The 19,234-nt window shown below is 44.0% G+C and overlaps 2 protein-coding genes across 3 annotated transcripts; both read right to left on the bottom strand.

The window, feature by feature from the left end:
• Nucleotides 1–489: 489 nt before the first annotated feature.
• LOC119290709 (reticulon-4-like) lies at nucleotides 490–4,070 on the bottom strand. Of its 2 annotated transcripts, none has more exons than XM_037569340.1 (6): nucleotides 3,826–4,070; nucleotides 3,600–3,732; nucleotides 2,859–3,501; nucleotides 1,838–2,639; nucleotides 1,698–1,765; nucleotides 490–889 (listed from the first exon to the last, which is right to left on the bottom strand). In XM_037569340.1, exons 1-6 carry the CDS (start codon nucleotides 3,851–3,853, stop codon nucleotides 881–883), a joined length of 1,683 nt encoding a protein of 560 aa, XP_037425237.1. In that variant the 5' UTR covers nucleotides 3,854–4,070; the 3' UTR covers nucleotides 490–880. The 2 variants fall into 2 exon arrangements, with proteins under 2 accessions (XP_037425237.1, XP_037425238.1); XM_037569341.1 differs by having other exon boundaries at nucleotides 1,698–1,753; nucleotides 3,826–4,055.
• A 1,084-nt stretch (nucleotides 4,071–5,154) lies between these two features.
• LOC119290710 (transmembrane protein 209-like) lies at nucleotides 5,155–8,814 on the bottom strand. The gene is made up of 7 exons (XM_037569342.1): nucleotides 8,531–8,814; nucleotides 8,349–8,404; nucleotides 7,241–8,082; nucleotides 6,950–7,148; nucleotides 6,614–6,793; nucleotides 6,097–6,473; nucleotides 5,155–5,558 (listed from the first exon to the last, which is right to left on the bottom strand). Exons 1-7 carry the CDS (start codon nucleotides 8,725–8,727, stop codon nucleotides 5,418–5,420), a joined length of 1,992 nt encoding a protein of 663 aa, XP_037425239.1. The 5' UTR covers nucleotides 8,728–8,814; the 3' UTR covers nucleotides 5,155–5,417.
• Between the last annotated feature and the right edge of the window lie 10,420 nt (nucleotides 8,815–19,234).

Below are 19,234 nucleotides of genomic sequence, written 5' to 3' on the forward strand. Positions count from 1 at the left end.
CACCGACCCTCCTATCCTACGGCGTCCGCCGATTCTTCTAGCCTAGAATCTAGGGTCTGACCAACGCAGCTCTCGGTGTCGACGGTGGACTTAGATCAGCTGGGCCACGGCTGCGGAAGCACGGAGCCAGAGAGAGTCTTCAACTTGTGCCGTGTCGACGTGTCGTCAGTCGATGGCGAGGACCATGTAGCCCGTTGGCCGCGGCCCCCGGCACATGAGCGTCGCCTCGTGCGGTGCACAGCTGCTCTTCCGTCCAAATATTTTTAAACTCGTATGTTGTTTTCCTTGCTTCTTGCTGTATTTTTTGTTTGCAGACCTTCCACGTCGCAAGCGAACGCAAGTCTTTCTGCTCAGCAGCAGTCGAATCTGAACATAGCGGTTAACTAGCATAAATTATGATCATCTTTATACCAGTATTAAAACTAGCTAGTACCCATTTCTGACTAAAAAGTAGGTCAAGAAGTTTGCACTTGTTCCAAACTAAATGTCTTGGGGTTATCACAACCATTTCTTTATAATGATAAACTAAGTGAGAAGAAGGCAAAGCATAGTACTAGTATTCACAAGGTTCATACATAGGCGGAACTCCGCTCCGCTTACAATCTGAAATCCAAAAGGTTTGATTGATTTCGGTATCAACCAAGAGCAAGCACCACATCACTTCACGCAGCCAGCACACGCGCTAAACCTGTCAAGCCCATCAAAGATCATCAGAGCGTGATGATCGTTGCTCACAAAAACAGAGCAAACTAAGCAATTGAGAGTTGCAAACTAACTCACAGCACACACAACACACGCATAATCAAACTAGACTAGATAGCATCTATGGTAACTTTATATTAGCGGTTCATTGAGGTCGTCGTGGCTCCATCTCCAGCAGCTACTGGGTCTGTAAAGAATGCAAGGGTAAGTTAGCTCCACGTCACTTACTGTTGAAGCAATAATTACGTGGGTGAAACTGAAACATAGACTGTCATTAATTATTTGCCTGAACAGTACCAAGGTTCACGATTGCATAAGAGAACACGGTTAAACTATTTTGGCTGATTATGAATAATAACAACAGTAATTGTGACTGGGCCATAAGAGCAGAAACTGTAAATATCTCCGTCCTTTGGAAGAACACTGTAAAATCTTTTCCAAAGATGCTAGAAACTAGTGGTAGACGAGTGGCAACAGATGCAATGCCTATATTGCTGAGAAATCCGAAAGCTGAGCCGATAAGTAGTGCGAGTCAGCACCTACTCACATGTTGGACGAATACATGGAGTATACTAGTGTGGATATATGTTCTGCGAGTCTGCAACTACTGGTATGCTCAACGAATCAACGTAGTGCCTAGTGTAAAGAGGCATGTGATTTGTCGCACTAGAACATTGTGACGGCAAGCTGGCAGCACTCAAGAGTCAAGATAACACATAAATATATATACTACTCCCTTCGGTCGCAGTTTTGAACTATGATTGAACTAATCTTAGTTTAAAACTGTGACAAGATTTTCTGTCGTACTAACTGGCAGTCCTCTGCTAAAGGCGGCCTGTCCACGAGGGAGTACAAGATTTTCTGTCGTACTAACTGACGTCTCCACACTTGCTGCTTGGATGAGCACATCAAATGTAAGGACGAAGCTACTATGTCATTAGCTTTGATACAACAGAAGATATATTTGGAGCAGAATTATCAGTTCATAAACGCACCTCATCAGTGGCAGCATCATCATACTCCCCATGCTCTTTCAATTTCATCGGTTCAACTGCATGGAGCTCTAGTCAGAACATAACTAGTATAATCTTTTAATGACCAAGTCAAAGGAAAAGCTCTGCACATGTTAACATACCTGTAGCATGGCAACCAGCTTCCCCTTCCTGAATCACTCTGCTAGAATCACCAGCTCCAGCAGTATCAATAGGCTCCCCATCAGAGCAGGCACCAGATGACATCCGCTTTGAGGACAGGCCGCCTTTAGCAGAGGACTTCTTAGAAGAAGGGCAACTGGATGTGAGCCTCTGTAATGAGCCCCTGCAGAATGGAGAGTTGTTGAAAGGGCTACCAGATGATGATAAGCGCTTTGCAGACAAGCTCCCTGCAGACGGAGACAATTTATCTAAATGGCTCTCTGACGAGAGGCGTCTTTCAGATGCTCCCCTTGCTAGAGGGGATCCTCTCAAGCTCAGCCTGTCGATGGAAGAGCGGCATGCTGACTGGACTATTTCACTGTCACAAGGACCTTTGACACCGATAATCTTTTCGAATTCAGAATGTTCTTCCGCTAGCCGGTCCACGATGACAGCCTCACAATCATCAAATGCAAAACTTTCATCCAGTTTCTGCTCAAAGCTAGGTTGGTCCATCTCTTCCTCTCCTTGTTTGATAACACTGACTTCCCCCACATCAACAAGGTCACCACCACAATCACGTTCAGAGCATTCATGCACCAGTGTGGTAGCATCGAGCTTTTGGTCAACTGTATTTGTAGTTGCAGGTGTATCCACCTTTTCAGAACCATCAGTGTCAAACTTTAGTTGGTTCGCTGCCATGGCATGGGCAACCAGGAGCTCATGGAATAAAGGGGTCAAAGTACTAGCACTCTCATGGCGCACCACATAGTTCCTGAGCTCACTTCGGATCCTGTGAAATGGCTGCACACACAAAAAACACGTTCTTATTCCCGAAATAAGGAACGGTCTTAGCCTACTTGGATTGGTACTAAGTGCAGTACTAATCATGCAGCCACTGTGAACTGAAAATCAAACTAACCATTCATGTCATGCTCATATGCTCCTTACAGTAGGCTACTAGAGCAGATACGCAGAAAATATATCAAATCGTTCGCTCGTAAGTGTGCTTTGAACTATTACCTGAGCTTGGCATTCAAATGCAAGGCGGAAGAATGCCGCAGAGACATTGTGCTTGCCAACAGACTCGGCCAGATGGATCTGTGCCAACCAGTAGGAGGCGGACTCGAGCTGATCAAGCGTGCAACTGCTGCAATTCTGAGCGCTAAAGAACGGGGTCTCTGCGACCACAACCTTCGCCGGCTTCTTCTCCAGGGCTTTGACAGGCACCATAGGCGTACGCCCAGCAGAGTCTTCGGTGGAAGCTTTGACCTTCTCCCCGCTTCCGGAGGCAGCCACCGCTGCCACGTCATCCTGGAAGCTCACCCTCTGGCTCTTCTTCTTGGCCTTGGCCGCCAGATCCGGGGGGGCTGGGCAAGCTTTCTTCAGTGGCTTCTCTGCGGGACGAGAAGGCCTAGCCGCCTTGGCCGGAATCGGCGGAGACAGCTTCGAAGGCTTCTGCTGAGGTGGCGGCGAAACCTTTGCAGGCTTCTGTGGAGGCGGCGGTGACACCTTTGCAGCAGGTTTCTGCAGCTTCGGCGGCGACACCTTCAAAGGCTTTTGCGGGGGCGGGGGCGACAGCTTTGAATGCTTCTGCGGCGGCGGCGGGGCCGGCTTCTCGGCCAGGGAGTTGCTGCTCCGGACGGTGCCGAACGCGCGTCGTGGCCTGAAAACAGCATACCTAGCCTCGGTAAGCAAGACGAACAGGATTACATACACACAAACACAATCGAATCTAAACTCTAGAGCCGCAGCGATCCTTGCCGTGGCTGGGGAGCGGCCCCCGGGGAGACGGCGCTGGTGGTGGCGGAGGTGGTCATCTTCCCGCGGGCGGTGGCGACGGACTTGGGCTTCGGCGCTGGCGTCTTTGCCGGCGCAGCGACCGACTTCCGCTTCGCTGTAAAGTGTAAACCACGAAGAAATTAATCCCTGAAATCGAGAGGCAGGGCTCGGATGTTGAGAGAGGAATGGCGCTGGTTTCTTATCTTACCTCGGAAGGGGGTCGGGTGGGGATCCATGGCGACGGCGGGGAGGGGAGCGCGGGAGATGGAGCAGCGGACGGTGTTTGGATGAAAGAAATGGCGGAAGATGCGGAGGAGCGGGGGTGTTGGATTCAAGGAAACTGCTGATATGAGATTGGGGTGTGGAGAGAGTGGGGGAGGTGGTGGGGAACGGGGGAGTCGCCCGTTGGCCGGTGGGGGGACGTTGAGTTTGAAATATTTTGAACTGGCCGGCGCTCCCACGAGCGAGAGAGGAGCGGGCGTTTCGCTGGGCCCGATACTTCCTTTTGGGTGAGGCCGTTGATTACATGGCCTTTTAGTAGGCTGGCAGGCCCGGTTTGGCTGCGTAAAGGCATTCAGGCCCCACATGAAAAAAAAGGTGGTTTCAAAAAAAATGAAAAAAAGGTGATGACTAATCACTCATGATGATAAAAATAATAGAAAAGGAGGGTCCGTCTAGGACACATACATAACTATGTCACATCTACCCTTGTATCAACTATGTTTGTGGTCTATTTTTTTGTTTCAGCTTTTTTTATTATTGATGCGTTATTTGTGGGAGCTTAGATGTGATATCCTTAGAAAACATCTAGATGTCAATTAGACAAACTGATAGAAAAAACGTCTGATCTATTCATCAAATATCATGGCAGTGCAAAGAACATTAGAAGTAACAAAAAATACATCCATATTCATAGACTAGCAAGCGACGACTACAAGCATTGGAGCGAGCCGAAAACGCGTCGCCGTCATTGCCCCTCCCTCACTGGAACGGGGCAAACATTGTTGTAGTAGACAGTTGAAAAGTTGTCATGCTAAGGCCCCAAAAGACCAGCGCACCAGAACAACAACCTTCGCTGATGAAGAAAAAAGTTTATCGAAAGAATCTAACCTATGGATAGATGAACGTAGAAGAACAAAGACTAGATCCACGCAAACCCAACATAGACAAGCACAGACCAAATCCTACAAGATCCACCGAAGACACCTCCACACACCCTCCGGACAATATGAGATGCACCGTTGGGGTGAGGGCTAGGTGAGAACATTATTCTATCTTCAAGAAGTCGCCGCCGCCTCACCTTCTTGAGCAAGACGCAAACCCTAAAGAGACTAGCATAAACCCTGCCGCCGGCAAGGGCCGGGGTCCACCGTGCCTCCATGGCCCTAAGGCCACAGAAGACGAGGTAGCTCAGTGGCAGCGCCGATAGGAGGTGGAGAAACCCTAGACTGTTGGGAGCTTTTCTTTCTTTCTAGCGAAGAAACAAAAAGAGAGGGCGTGTGTTCACTGATGATGATAATTGATTTACTAAATAAAAGGAAGATGATGTAGTAGGAAATTCAAGCACACAAGCATTATATTAAGGAGTTTGAACAGTCGGCGATTTAAGATACAACTCAGAAATAAATATCAGGCGTCGCTCGACTAGGGCATATCGCATTCTAACACTAAGTTAGTTCGAGACATTGCTGGTGTTGATAACAAGGTAGCACCAGCAACTGGGATATTCATAATTTATCTCCTTCAGTTCAGAGTAGTACAAATACAACAGTTTCCTCCCGACGAGCAAGCAGCCCTTCTTCAGCTCTCCATGTCTGAATCAAGAACGGAAAGGATGTTCAAGGCAGAAGACCCGATGTGGGTGCCCCTGACAATACCGCCATAACCAACTTTGATTTGGTGGCATAGAAGCAAAATGGCGTCCCACAGTGCTGTTCTTCCCTGGAAAGTGAAAACACGTGTGTACAACATTAATACCACTTAATACACTACATAATTAAATTTCTTTGAGTTGAGTAACAACATTTTGCAAGCAACTTTATGACGCCAAGTTGCTCACTAAGGTATGAAACAATTCATAAATGGTGAACATGTTTGTCAGCAACAATAAAAAGCCTTGCCATGCATACAAACACTGCTTGATGTATACCTCTATGCAACTATTGTCATGCTAAGCTAAATAAAACAATAATATTTTGGCAGATATGAAGCTCAACTTAAATTAAATGTGCGTCACAACAAACTACTCGGTGTCAAAATCATGCTATATACCATTAATTTTTATCATGATTCACCATGTTCACACCAAAATACAATCAGGCAAGGGGTAGAAAGATTAAACTCTCAATGTTGCATGTCTTATTAAACTCTCTGTTTCAGCAATTTCACAATTCATGTTCAATGATTACATTTGACAGTTAAGGCAAAAAAGAATAATGATTATGCATGATTAATTGGTTAACAGAAATGCCTGAATCACCTGAAGAGAAAATTGCAGTTTCTTGTCCCAGTATAAAGCAAAAATTGGAGGACTCTGCTTGCCCACAGCCAGTACAAGAGCCCCTGGGTGAATAATTGCTGGAACGCCAGATATCAAAGCAACATACTTCTCCGGAAACCTCTCTTTCGGTGGGAGGATTCCTAGAAATAAAGGATTTTTGCTAGACTGGGCACCAGAATAGGAGGTTGGATCAACATGAAGCATCCACTTTGGATGTTCAAGAAAAGCAGCAAACAAGTAGAGAAGAAGGTGTGAGTCAGTTGGCAGCTCGCTGGTCCATTTTTTCTCTGATTTACCATAGCCATCTCTATAGCCCATGTAATCATAATTCTTCAAGCACGTTCCTTCAGCAAGTTCTGGGTCAAGATATAAGTAAACAAGTTGCACCCATATCAATATTTATAATCACTCTATTTCATGACTGCGGGTCTAAATAGCATCAAGAGACTGAAGTCTGTATGGTTTACTTTTTCAGATAAAATAATGAATGACTCACCTTGAACTCTGTGAACAGTATAATCAGCACGGACACTACTCTGTGGCAGCAAGCCTTTTATAAGCTCTCCCTTCATCAGAGCGTTAAGCCTCTGGTGCTCTGTAATTGCATCGATACATGCTTGAATGGCTGGAAGGAGGGGGTTTGATTGTGGCTGTTGTGGGCTACCGAAGGTTTGGGCTGTATAGAGAAGAATTGCTAGTAAGTCAGGAAGTTCATGCCAAACTTAATGAGTAAACTACTTTAACCACATCAAAAGCCTGTGCTGCGCAAGTTGATGGAAACGTACGAACAGACAAGACTAAGCAGGAAAGTTCAACTACACCAGCAACTCACCAACAGGAGCATTACGAGATTGCAGAAGTGCAGCCCGCATTTGATTAAGAATACCATCCTCATCAACGGTGACAGTTGGCTGCCAATCTTTAGTCCCACCAAGTGGAGATAAGCTAACTGGTGGTGCCGTGCTTGGCAGATCGCTTCCAACTTGGCTAACATTAACTGAAGCTCCAATACTAGCTGTTGTTTGCTTAACCTGAAACAGAGCATAATAACAATATAAAATGGTGACTACTGAACTGTACTAGAAATATAGGTTCCAGCAAAACAATGCCAATTAATTAGCACCTGAATATGGCTTGATTTAATCTTTTCAACAAGCGGGCTCATAAGGACTGAAGAGAACCACTGCCTGAGATTGTTTCGCCACTGCTCGATGTCAGGATACACACCCAGACTTTCAAAGGCATCCACTGCCTGCTCCAGGGACATTGGCGGTGGAAGCTCACCCTCGCCCTTTTTCGGAGGCGTGCTGTACTTCTGATGGGAGCCAGGAGACATCCTCACAGGCCTCAAAGGTGTGCTCCGTGTAGCACCAGAAGGGGTGGTTGATGTGGTGACTGAGACAGGGCTGGCAATGCCAAAGCTCGTGATGGTTGCTGGAGGCGTTGCAGTTTTATTGGCTGAATCCGTGACATTATCAATATTTTCATCCAAGGTAGCCAAGAACTGGTCCAACATCGCCTCAGTTTGTATGCCCTTGGCACTGCCTGAGCTTTTCCTCGACCATGGAGTTGAAGGGGAAGAAACAGGCTTCTGTAGTGGAGTGGAAGGCGACATTTGTAATGTGGTCAATCTCTCACTACCAGGACTCAAATGGCTGGAGCCAATCCTTGGTTGCACCCGTGACGGTGTGTAGCTGAACGAAGATCTCCTGATAGGAACAATTGGCTCTGAGGGTGTTGACGGCTTTGCCTTGGGAGGCTTCTTGGTTTGCTCACCCATAGGAGATCCTTCTGAGCCTGTGGTCTTTAACCCAAGAAGCCCCAGTTGGCGTTCGGACAACACAACCTTGTCCTCCTTGGCCAATGCCTTCCCCCCATTGTACAGAATCAGTGCCCTGAAGAACGCTGGCAGTGTCAAAAGTGCGACAAGACCCAGGGCTGCCTCCACCAACCTGACGGCAAACACTGAAAGAGCACGACGAGTTAAATTTTGTAGGCATATCTGGCACAACAAAGCATCTTTGTAAGACCTAAGAGTGTCAAGTTTTACTATCATTATTAGATGTGCATGAAAGTGTGGTATCTCTGCCAGCAACTTCTGTGCCAAGCAACCAGACTAGCCAAGCTTGGCATTTCTACAAACACCTCATGAGCAACCAACCACAGTGCTGCCCCACCCATGCCGAGGATTTTCAAAACGCCCAATCTAGCATAGAGACAAGCAGACCTACCGACAGCAGCCATGGATAGACCCGCGCCACCAGCGACCTTGAAGAGCTCCCCCTCCCTGTGATAACAGCGACACGTGAGAACCAACGCGTTGTAATGAACTAATGATCTGGGGTTCAGGGTTTAGATGGAGATGGGAGGGAGGGGGGAGGGGGGGAGGGTGGGGGTGTAGATTCAGGCTTACCGGGACGACAGGGCCATGAGGGATGAGGCAGATGCGATGGCGGAGAGCGCAAGGAGGAGGAGGACGGGGAGGGAGGGGCGGGCGCTGCGGGAGGCGAGCGCGCGGGTGAGGGACGGGTTCTGGTATACCGAGAACTTCTCGCGCGGCTTGCCGTCGCCCCCGCCGCCCCCCGGCGAGCCACCGTGCCGAAACTCCATCGCCGCGGGCGTTGCCGTCGCCGTGGGCTGCCTGGGACGATGCGATGGGCCGCGGAGGCTGAGGGTCTGCAGCGACAGGGAGCGAGCTGTTTGAAATAGGAAAGCTACACTTGGGTTCGAAATTAAAGGGGAGGCAAATTGGGGTGAGCGTCGCTGCACCGGATACGAGGTCGTGCCGGAAACCGGTCGAAAACCTGCACAGATTCACCTTTCGCCTTTGATTTGAATTCTACTGCGAACGAATCGGTACTCGTAAGACACGTGCACACACCTTGTTTTAAACAAGGGACAAGTACATTATGTAAAAAAATAAAACAAGTAGTCCCTCCATCCCATAATATAATAACGTTTTTGACGCTAACATTAGCGTCAAAAACGTTCTTATATTATGGGACGGAGGGTACCATAATATCAATCAATCAATCTTCGAAATTAAAGGGGGGCAAAACATTTCTAACTAGCCATACTTTGTAATCGTGTATCGCACCCCGCAATTATTGTAAGACATATTATCAATCAATCAATCTTCATGATGTGTTTTTTAGTGGGTTTTTTTTTTGCAATCTCATTGCCATATTTGAGTAGTTCGGTAAGGTCATGTGTTGAGACATAGCCCTACAATCCGATGTATTTGTTGGAGGAATAGATGAAAGTATTTTAATGTCTTGTATGTGTGTAGATAAAATTTCTTCTTGATTGTCTCTTATCTCATTCGCAATCCTTGTCCTTATAGGTATCCAGGATCACAGGGATCGAGCCATGGAGAGGCTAAGGGCAAAGAGAGTCGTGATCATAGCATTGATCCTATCTCTGTAGATACAAGAGGTGTATTCGTTAAACTCTTAATGTTTTTGTCTGACTTATCTTAATTACTGAGGCAGCACCATGCGACGGATAGGGCCTTTGGTTGTACTCCCTCCGTTCCAAAATAGATGACTCAACTTTGTACTACCTTAGTACAAAGTTGAGTCATCTATTTTGGAACGGAGGGAGTACAACCGACTCTTGATGCAAGACACGTGCCAGTCAAGGTAATTTAGACACATCCCCCGTTTTGAGAGATGTTGCAAGCACATCTTGGTGCTGATTTCCTGAAGACAAACGACTATCATGATGATCACGTTCGCAAATATATGGTTATAAGAATAAGTTCTTATACCCATGCCTATTTTTATTTATAAGAGTTGAATTGTGCAGCTTGATTCGGTCCAGTCGAAACTGGAATTAAATTCTCTTGCAAAGCTTGCTAGAAACCTTTGTCTTAAAAGTGCACTTCCTCTTGTGTGTTCGATAACTCAGGGTCACCTTAGAGAAAAAGACGAGAATCATTTCTGCTCTTTTACTGGATTACTAAAGGGAATCATCATCTAGTCCCACATTCCTAATGTCATTGCTTAAAATGGTTTTTCCTAGTTTTTTGCCAAACAACAACGCACTTGCAGTTCAAATATGAATTACTTCCAATAAAAGTCTAAAAATCCATTAAATCGGTGGGATATAGGGAAAAGGGATCTAAAATTCATGAAAAAATGGCAGTAGGCCTCCAATGTTGTCTACTTTGTGTGAAACTGCAAAGTGCAATTATTAATCTTGTTTGTGCTAGTGGTTTCACAAAAAGGCAATTTTGGCACCTAAGAAGTAAAACATAAGTTTTTTATGAAAAAAACTTTAAAACTTTCTTCCGCAACATTGTTTACAATGGTAAGACCCATGTTTGAGCCAAATATGGTCATGTTATCTTGTACTATGCTATGAATATGGCAATGAACTTGATCATCCGGCTTGAAAGTCATGAATATTCACATGGGATACGCCATTTTGTGAAGGGTTGTTACTTTGTGGTATTTCAAGTTTATCATTTTTCCTACAAACTAGTGTCTACAAAAGGCTGCAAGCAAAAGGATTTCAATTTTTTAGACTTTTTTCATTTTCTTTATTTTTTCCCAAAATGGGGTCAAACTTGCAAGGATGGCTATTCATGGTTAGGGTTGGGCATTTCAACATTTTTTGTGGCTACTGCCCACATTCCTAATGTAATTGCTTAAATGATTTTTCCTATTTTTTGACCAAACAACAACACACTTGCAGTTCAAATTTAATAACTTCCAATAAATGTCTAGAAATCCATTAAATCAATGGAATATAGGGAAAATCTCTAAAATTCATGAAAATGACGTAGACCTCGAATGTTATCTAATTTGTGTGAAAATTGCAAAGGTGCAATTATCAATCTTATTCGTCCTAGTTGTTTCACGAAAAAGGCAAGTTTGGCACCAACAAAATAAAAATAGTGGGACCCCGCAAGTCACGCACTTAGCCACCACAGACGCAACAACGGTGACTTACTACACCCATCTTTTGTCTGTATGACAGGTGGTCCCAACAGATGGCTACCCCACAAGTCATAGACCCAAAGGCAGGTGCGGTTAAGTCACTGAAGCTCAGTTCAACCATTGCACTTCCCCCTTTCTCCCCTCTCTCCTCGAACCCTAAGTCTCGGTACTATAGAGAGGCGATCCAATGACGCCCCACCCCCAGCCATCACCGCACCTCCTCGACAGTGTGTGTCCTACGTGTTCGAGGTCTTCCTCCCCGTGATTTAGACAGGGCGTGGAGGTGTGGATCTTGACTGGGCGCGATGGTGCTGACGAGGCTACTTCCTCTCACTGGCGCTGCAGGTAGTCCCCTACTTCACCAAATCATCTTTGCTAAACTCGCATATTTGAGTATCTTGGGATTAGAAGAAGGCTTGGAATGAATATTTTCTCAAGAAAAAGGTTATGCAGATTGAGGTGTTATTAAAGAAAGATGTTGAAAATTGTGTTGCTATTAACAAGTTTAGTGTTAAGCAAAAGAAATTAGAGGGAGATAAATTTGTAATGAAATGTGTTTTAGTAGTAGCATTATTTGCTATGTTTGCCAAGCTGCTATCTTAAACATGCTAAGAAACATGGACATGCAAGTTTGAAGTGGACTACTTCATAGCATAGTACACGATGTTTTCAATTCCTGAAATTTGTAGACACCAAATAGCATATGATATGTACTGATATGAGATTTTTTTTACAATGTTTGGACAAACATAGTGAAATAATGGTGCAGAGACGTGCTATACAAATGGTTTTTGATCCAGAAACCGTCGGGGATAGGTCATCCAGTCACACACGCGGGGTAAAATGAGCTCGTGTGCTATCGGGCGAGGCATCGGAGACAATTATACAGGCCCAATCGTTTCTGTTCGTATGTTCATCCCACATAGTGAATCCCAGTAAAACATTTTCATTCATATGTATATCACACACAATTTTTTATGTGGAAACGTTTGTGCAAGGTGGCCTAACATAAACTGTTCTCTGGCTGAAGTCGTGTGTGATTGTTCATTGACCCAACACGCTTACTTTCTAGAAACCCTGTGAGTAGTTTGAGTTCATCGCCCGCGGTGTTCTCTGAGAAACCGTCTGCAATAGAAAACCCCAGTAAGCATGCTAATTGGCCTATTATTGATAGTCCATTTAGTAATCAAGTTGACATTTCTTATAAAACACACCATATATTTCATATCCATGTAACGGCAAACATGATTTCATAATTGAATTACATTAGATAGCTTCAGCACTCAGTTACACCATATAGACAATAGCTCCAAGTTTCACATGCAACATCGAAAACCTTTGGAAAGTAGTATCATACACGGTAAATAGACAGATGAATGTCATCTAGGAAACTGCGGAAGTGGAAGGCGAATATTGAGCCTTCAGTGATGTTGAATGTCCTTGCAACTTTAGGCTAGTGGCTATGGATAATTGCTCGCCCAACCTTCGTCCTCTTGAGGAAGAATTCAATATTGTATCGTGGGTGTTGAATGAATACATTCCTCGTCTCTTGACCATGCAGGTGGTTTGAGAGGTAATCATCGGTGAATTGCTTTGGAAAAGACTAAAAACAAAGATATGCATAAATAGTTGTTCTAAATTTTGAAATGGCACAACGGGAAAAAACAAGGTAAAAGAGTTAGTACCATCCTATAGTTGACTGATGTCTTCTTCATTGTGCAAACAAAGATCTTGTTGTTATTCGTCGCAAGTTTCTTTATCCTAACAATCTTTATGAGTTTCTTGACTTGACTGATATTCATGGACATCTCATTTCCCCATATGCAAAATGGGTCGAACAGTGGGTATAAACCTTTGATAGCCGGACCTACATGTGTGTAAGTGCATCTAGTGCCACCGCTAGTTGGTTTTGGTGTATTGACGACAAACTTGGTTGAGGGACTAATGTGTTTGTGAGAATTGCATGATAACACAGGTAGTAGTCCCTTATTGATTCGGTTTACCTACCAGAGATGACCCCTAAAAATGTGTGAAGACATTGAAGACAATGGTGGTTCGTGAAGACATTCACGATGAAGATAATGACATGTGAAGACATTCACTTGAAGACTATGGAGTGCGAAGACATTATTGTTTTGTAGTTTCCTTTTCTTCTTTATTGAGTCATTGGAACCACCGTACTGCTAAGTGGGGTCCAAGTGAACAAAGTCAGATGACTAAAGTGATGCTCAAGCAAAATCCTATGTCTTCGAGCGACAATGAGAGAAAATCTTATCCACAGATGGATGAGTCAGCTTTGCTTGTACACTACTAGGGAAAACCTTATACACAGCATCTTAGCAGTAGCACTGGACAAAATCATGCGCTATTTCTACTTAGTAGCAACGCGTATAAATAAACTGCGCTACTGCTATAACTTTAGCAGTAGCGCGTACTAGCAAAAAGTGATGCTGCTATGTTTGAACTGGGCGCACATGGCTAGCCCAACTTAGCAGTAGCGCGTATCCTCGCCCAGCGCTACTGCTATTCTCCTTAGTTGTAGCGCTTTTCTCGAACCTGCGCTACTACTAACCCTACCTTATCCTCCCCACACGACTGACCCTCTCTCACTTACTCTCCCTCTCAGTCACTCTCGCCCTCGCCGATACACGTTGTTCGCCATCGCTGCCGCCGTCGTCCGCCCGCCACCGAGGTACTCCCTCCTTCCCTTCCTCCTCCTCCCATCGCGCCCTCCTCCCACCGCCCACTCCTCCCTCCTCCTCCAACCGCCCCCTTCTCCCTCCTCCCTCCTCCGCCGGCTGCCCTCCTTCCATCGCCCCTTCCTCCTCCTCCTCTGGCCGCCCCCTCCCCCTCCTCTCTCCTCGCTCCCTCCCTTGTCTCTGTTCTTGCAAATTGTAGGTAATTTAAATGTAGATTTTAGAATGTAGACATTGTAGAATGTAGGTTTTTTAATAGATTTTTTTTACTATTTCAGGTGTTTTGAATAAAATAGAAGTAAGAAAATTGAAGGTAGAACTAGGGTAGTAGAATTTTTAGCAAGTGTTTAATAGAAATAGTTTATTTAGTAAGTGATTAATATAACTAGTTTATTTATATTAAGTACTTAATAGAACTAGTTTATTTAGTAAGTGCTTAATAGAACTAGTTTATTTATAATAAGTGCTTAATAGAACTAGTTTATTTAGTAAGTAGTTAATAAAACTAGTAAATTCAGTAAGTAGTTAATAAAACTAGTTTATTTAGTAAGTAGTTAATAAAACTAGTTTATTTAGTGTTAGGATTATATATAAGATATTTTGAAATGTTTTTGTTCATATTTTCAACCATTGAAATGCAATGACCGTCGATAAGTGGCCTATGTTTTGCCAGAGTGTTGATTAATTTTCGTTCCGGCAAATTTCAGGCGCTCGATATGTCCTTTTTTAGCAAAGGTCATGCCGGATTTTTTGGGTTTTGCCGTCGAGTTATAATCTTTGAATTTTGAATACAGGAGATGTCTGATGACGATGGGATCCCGAAGTGCGGGTACTGCTACGATGACCGGGGTTTGTGCGGCAGGTTTCCTCACCTACAAAATGATAGGTTTTTCACCGTGAAGCTGGAAGAGACCTTTGATGTTTGTACGGTACGCAACGACAAGCATTTCATCGTAATTAATGTCATCACTTGTTCTTTTGTTCAACGTGTAATTTATGGATTTTTTTAATTCGATTAGTACATCCCATGCCATGCTAGACCATATGTATTGGAGAAGCTTGGTTTTGGTTTAGATGACTTTGAGAATGTGGAGACGAGGAGGGCTCACTTAAGAACTAATTATGGTTATGAGTTTCTGGTTAAGCTTTACAATGCGGTCGATCGCTCCCATTTCGGTTGCTCTAATTGGGAAGCTCTTTGCAAGGCATATGGATTTGAGGAGGGAATGCGAATAAGATTTGATATTCGCCCCGAAGATTATGATGATCATGATAATATCAACATCTGGGTGGATGTGGATATGCCTCCAGTTTTGCCTAGATGTGAGTTTGTCAAACTAATTTGTTAAGTTCGGTAATTTATGTTGTTAATTTAAAAATATTTGGTGTTCGTCGGTACTAAACTTATTTATTTATAATTGTCAGCTTATTTCTTATCTTCAAGAAATACTCGGAAGGTAGTAGACAACACATACTATAGCTATGACTCCAAGCTTAATTGCGAGGAGAAAGGTTATCTTGTCTCATTCATAGAAGATGTTGAGGCCTTCAAAACCAGTCACTCTATCAGCCCAAATTATACTAGATACGTGCCACTAGTCCATAAATTGCTTGATGGTAATTTCATTGCCAAAAACTTGGTAAGATTTTGTTAATGATGGTAACTTCATTGCATACATTATTCTTAAGTAAACTACATTGCTAACTATATATGTTACTATTACGTTTTTGAGCAGAGGCTCCCGAAGCAAGTTGTGCCTGACATGCTATTTACCGAAGGTGATATGCATATGGTTAGCTTACGACCTACTCCTTCGAAGGCTTACCATACTGCATACTCGATTTCTTCAAATGATGGAAGGCTCAAAATCAAAGAATGGAGCAAAGTGATGAATGTGCACACGCAAATAGTTGGAGACAAAATGAATGTGCGCAAGACACAAGTTGGAGATAGGTTTATGTCCATTCTCCATTATGGAGAAGGATCGGTTTATCTGTTTTATGGTATTTTAGCTAGGAGAGAGGAGTAGGTCCTAAGTATTAAGAACAATTAGTTAGTGTTGATTATATATGACTGTGATGATGATGAGAAGCTTTTATTATGTGCTACAATGTGTAAGTGCATCTAGTGCCACCCCTAGTTGGTTTTGGAGTATTGACGACAAACTTGGTTGAGGGACTAATGTGTTTGTGAGAATTGCAGGATAACACATGTAGTAGTCCCATATTGATTCAGTTTACCTACCAGAGATGACCCATAAAAATGTGTGAAGACATTGAAGACAATGGTGGTTTGTGAAGACATTCACATTGAAGACTATGACAAGAGAAGACATCGCGTGAAGACTATGGAGCGTGAAGACATAGTTGTTTCGTTGTTTCCTTTTCTTCTTTGTTGAGTCATAGGAACCACCGTACTGTTAAGTGGGGTCCAAGTGAACAAAGTCAGAATGACTGATGTGATGCTCAACCAAATCCTATGTCTTCGAGCGAAGACAATGAGAGCAAATCTTATCCAGAGCTGGATGAGTCATCATTACTTGTAGCCCAAGTCATGCTGCCACGTGTGTTCGAAATCTGACCATTAGACACATGTCAGTTCCTTAGTGACCCGGGGTCATTTTGGACAAATCAGGCCGGGTTGCCTTCTGGCTATAAATAGCCCATCCCTACACCATAAATTGGTGGCTGCTCAGAGTTAGTGCACGGCTTTTGTCGTTTGAGAGCAACCCACCTCCGAACCCTTTGAGAGAGAATCCTTGCGAGGACAAAGCCCAAAACACCCAGAGCCAAAGAGTATTAGGCATCACTGAAGTCTTTCTGTCCGCGTGATCTGAAGACTTATTACACTTGAGGACTGTGAATCCTCCAGCCGGTTAGGCGTCGCATTTTGAGCATCCAAGAGTCATTATGGATTGCTGGTGAACGAAGTCTGTGAAGGTTTGGAAGTCTCCCTTGAAGACTTACCAGAGTGATTGGGCGAGGACTAAGTGTTCTTAGCTCAAGGGGAATAAGGTGAAGACGCGGTCTTCTGAGTTGAATCTCAGCCTCCCTAACCAGACGTATAATTGTCACAGCAACTAGAACTGGTCAAACAAATCCTTTTTCCTCTCCGAGCAACTGGTTCTATCCTACCTCTTTTGCCATCACCGGTGGCCATCTTCATCATCCCGACGCTATCCATGACGAGGAGGGAGTAGTTCACCCTCGGGGCTGAGGGTATGTACCAGTAGCTATGTATTTGATCTCTCTCTCTCTCTCGTGTTCTCTCTCGTGTTCCCTCTATGGCATGATCTTGAGTTATCCCGAGCTTTGCTATTGTAGTTGGATCTTATGATGTTTCTCCCCCTCTACTCGATTGTGATGAATTGAGTTTCCCCTTTGAACTTATCTTATCGGACTGAGTCTTTTATGAGAACACTTGATGTATGTCTTGCCGTGATTATCTGTGGTGACAATGGGATATCATGTGCCACTTGATGTATGTTTTGGTGATCAACTTGCGGGTTTCGTGACATTGGGAACCTATGCATAGGGGTTGGCACACGTTCTTGACTCTCCGGTAGAAACTTTGGGGCACTCTTTGAAGTACTTTTATGTTGGTTGGATGAATCTGAGATTGTGTGATGCATATCGTATAATCATGCCTACGGATACTTGAGGTGACAATGGAGTATCTAGGTGACATTAGGGTTTTGGTTGATTTGTATCTTAAGGTGTTATTCTAGTACGAACTCTTTTATAGATCGATCCGAAAGAATAACTTTGAGGTGGTTTCATACCCTACCATAATCTCTACGTTTGTTCTCCGCTATTAGTGGCTTTGGAGTGACTCTTTGTTGCATGTTGAGGGCTTGTTATATTATCTATCTATGTTATTATTGTTGAGAGAACTTGCACTAGTGAAAGTATGAACCCTAGGCCTTGTTTCCTATCATTGCAATACCGTTTACGCTCACTTTTATCATTAGTTACCTTGCTGTTTTTATATTTTCAGATTACAAAAACCTATGTCTACCATCCATATTGCACTTGTATCACCATCTCTTCGCCGAACTAGTGCACCTATACAATTTACCATTGTATTGGGTGTGTTGGGGACACAAGAGACTCTTTGTTATTTGGTTGCAGGGTTGCTTGAGCGAGACCATCTTCATCCTACGCCTCCTACGGATTGATAAACCTTAGGTCATCCCCTTGAGGGAAATTTGCTATTGTCCTACAAACCTGTGCACTTGCAGGCCCAACAACGTCTACAAGAAGAAGGTTGTGTAGTAGACATCAGCCATATACCAGAGCCTGCCAAGGAGGCAATTTATCTTCACAATGTTGACGGTCAAAGTTTCTCTCAACATGTTGAAGGAGTTCATGCTGCCACTCGTATTTATCCTTTGGTTGGAAATACACATGCACCTCATCGTGCCCATACTGAAGCCACTGAAAGCACTATTGCTCAAAGGCCTCGGAAGAGATCTCGTGTACTCAATGACCAAGAGCTTCTCGTGGCCTTGCATCAGAAACACGATAAGCATCATTACTGGCTGAAGCGTTAGATGCAGAGTCTCTTGATGGATGTTAATCGCATTCACAATCTAGCCACCAAGAATGCATTTGTCACCCATGAAACCTGTCGGCGGTCGTGGAAGAGTCTGATGCTACTCAGTTCTGAAGATGATCTTCAGCAAGATGGCTTCACAGAGAGATTCAAATTTGATTCCACTCCTCCCAGAAATGTTGTCTTGCTTCGGACTCCTTCACTCGAAGACTCTGAGTACTCCTCTTCGGCAGCAACTGTAAATGCCAAAGTCATCAATGATGAAGATGATGCTACATCACCAACAACCACTTCAGCGCGTATCGACACTGCACCGGGCCCCTCTGCACCACCAAACTCCAACATCGACCCTGCTCCTTCTGGGAACGAATAGATGCTATATGTCTTCAAACCTTTTCGGTCATTACTGACAAAAGGGGGAGAAGCATATGAGTTGATAGTCTTCAAGTGGGTCCTTATGGGTGGTTGCATTATTTTTGCCAAGTCTTACAACTCTCGTCTTTTGATACATTTGGTTCTCAAGTCATTCTGCAGACGTCCATTTGTCATTATGCATATCATTATCTTCGCTATTTCTTATATGCATAATGCATTGTCTTCACACTTTGATGATGGCCTCCACAAAGAAAAACTTGCCATGTGCATTTGCATTCAAACGCAAATCATTTATATGCACATCTTCAGGGGGAGCCTTGTCTTATGTATGAAGACAATACTCACTACACTAAACTTTCACATACTTTTATCCCCGTTGAAAACTTCAACCAGTTTGTCATCAATCACCAAAAAGGGGGAGATTGTAAGTGCATCTAGTGCCACCCCTAGTTGGTTTTGGAGTATTGACGACAAACTTGGTTGAGGGACTAATGTGTTTGTGAGAATTGCAGGATAACATAGGTAGTAGTCCCATATTGATTCAGTTT

The sequence above is a fragment of the Triticum dicoccoides genome, chromosome 4B, assembly GCF_002162155.2.
Source record: "Triticum dicoccoides isolate Atlit2015 ecotype Zavitan chromosome 4B, WEW_v2.0, whole genome shotgun sequence".
NCBI lineage: Eukaryota > Viridiplantae > Streptophyta > Magnoliopsida > Poales > Poaceae > Triticum > Triticum dicoccoides.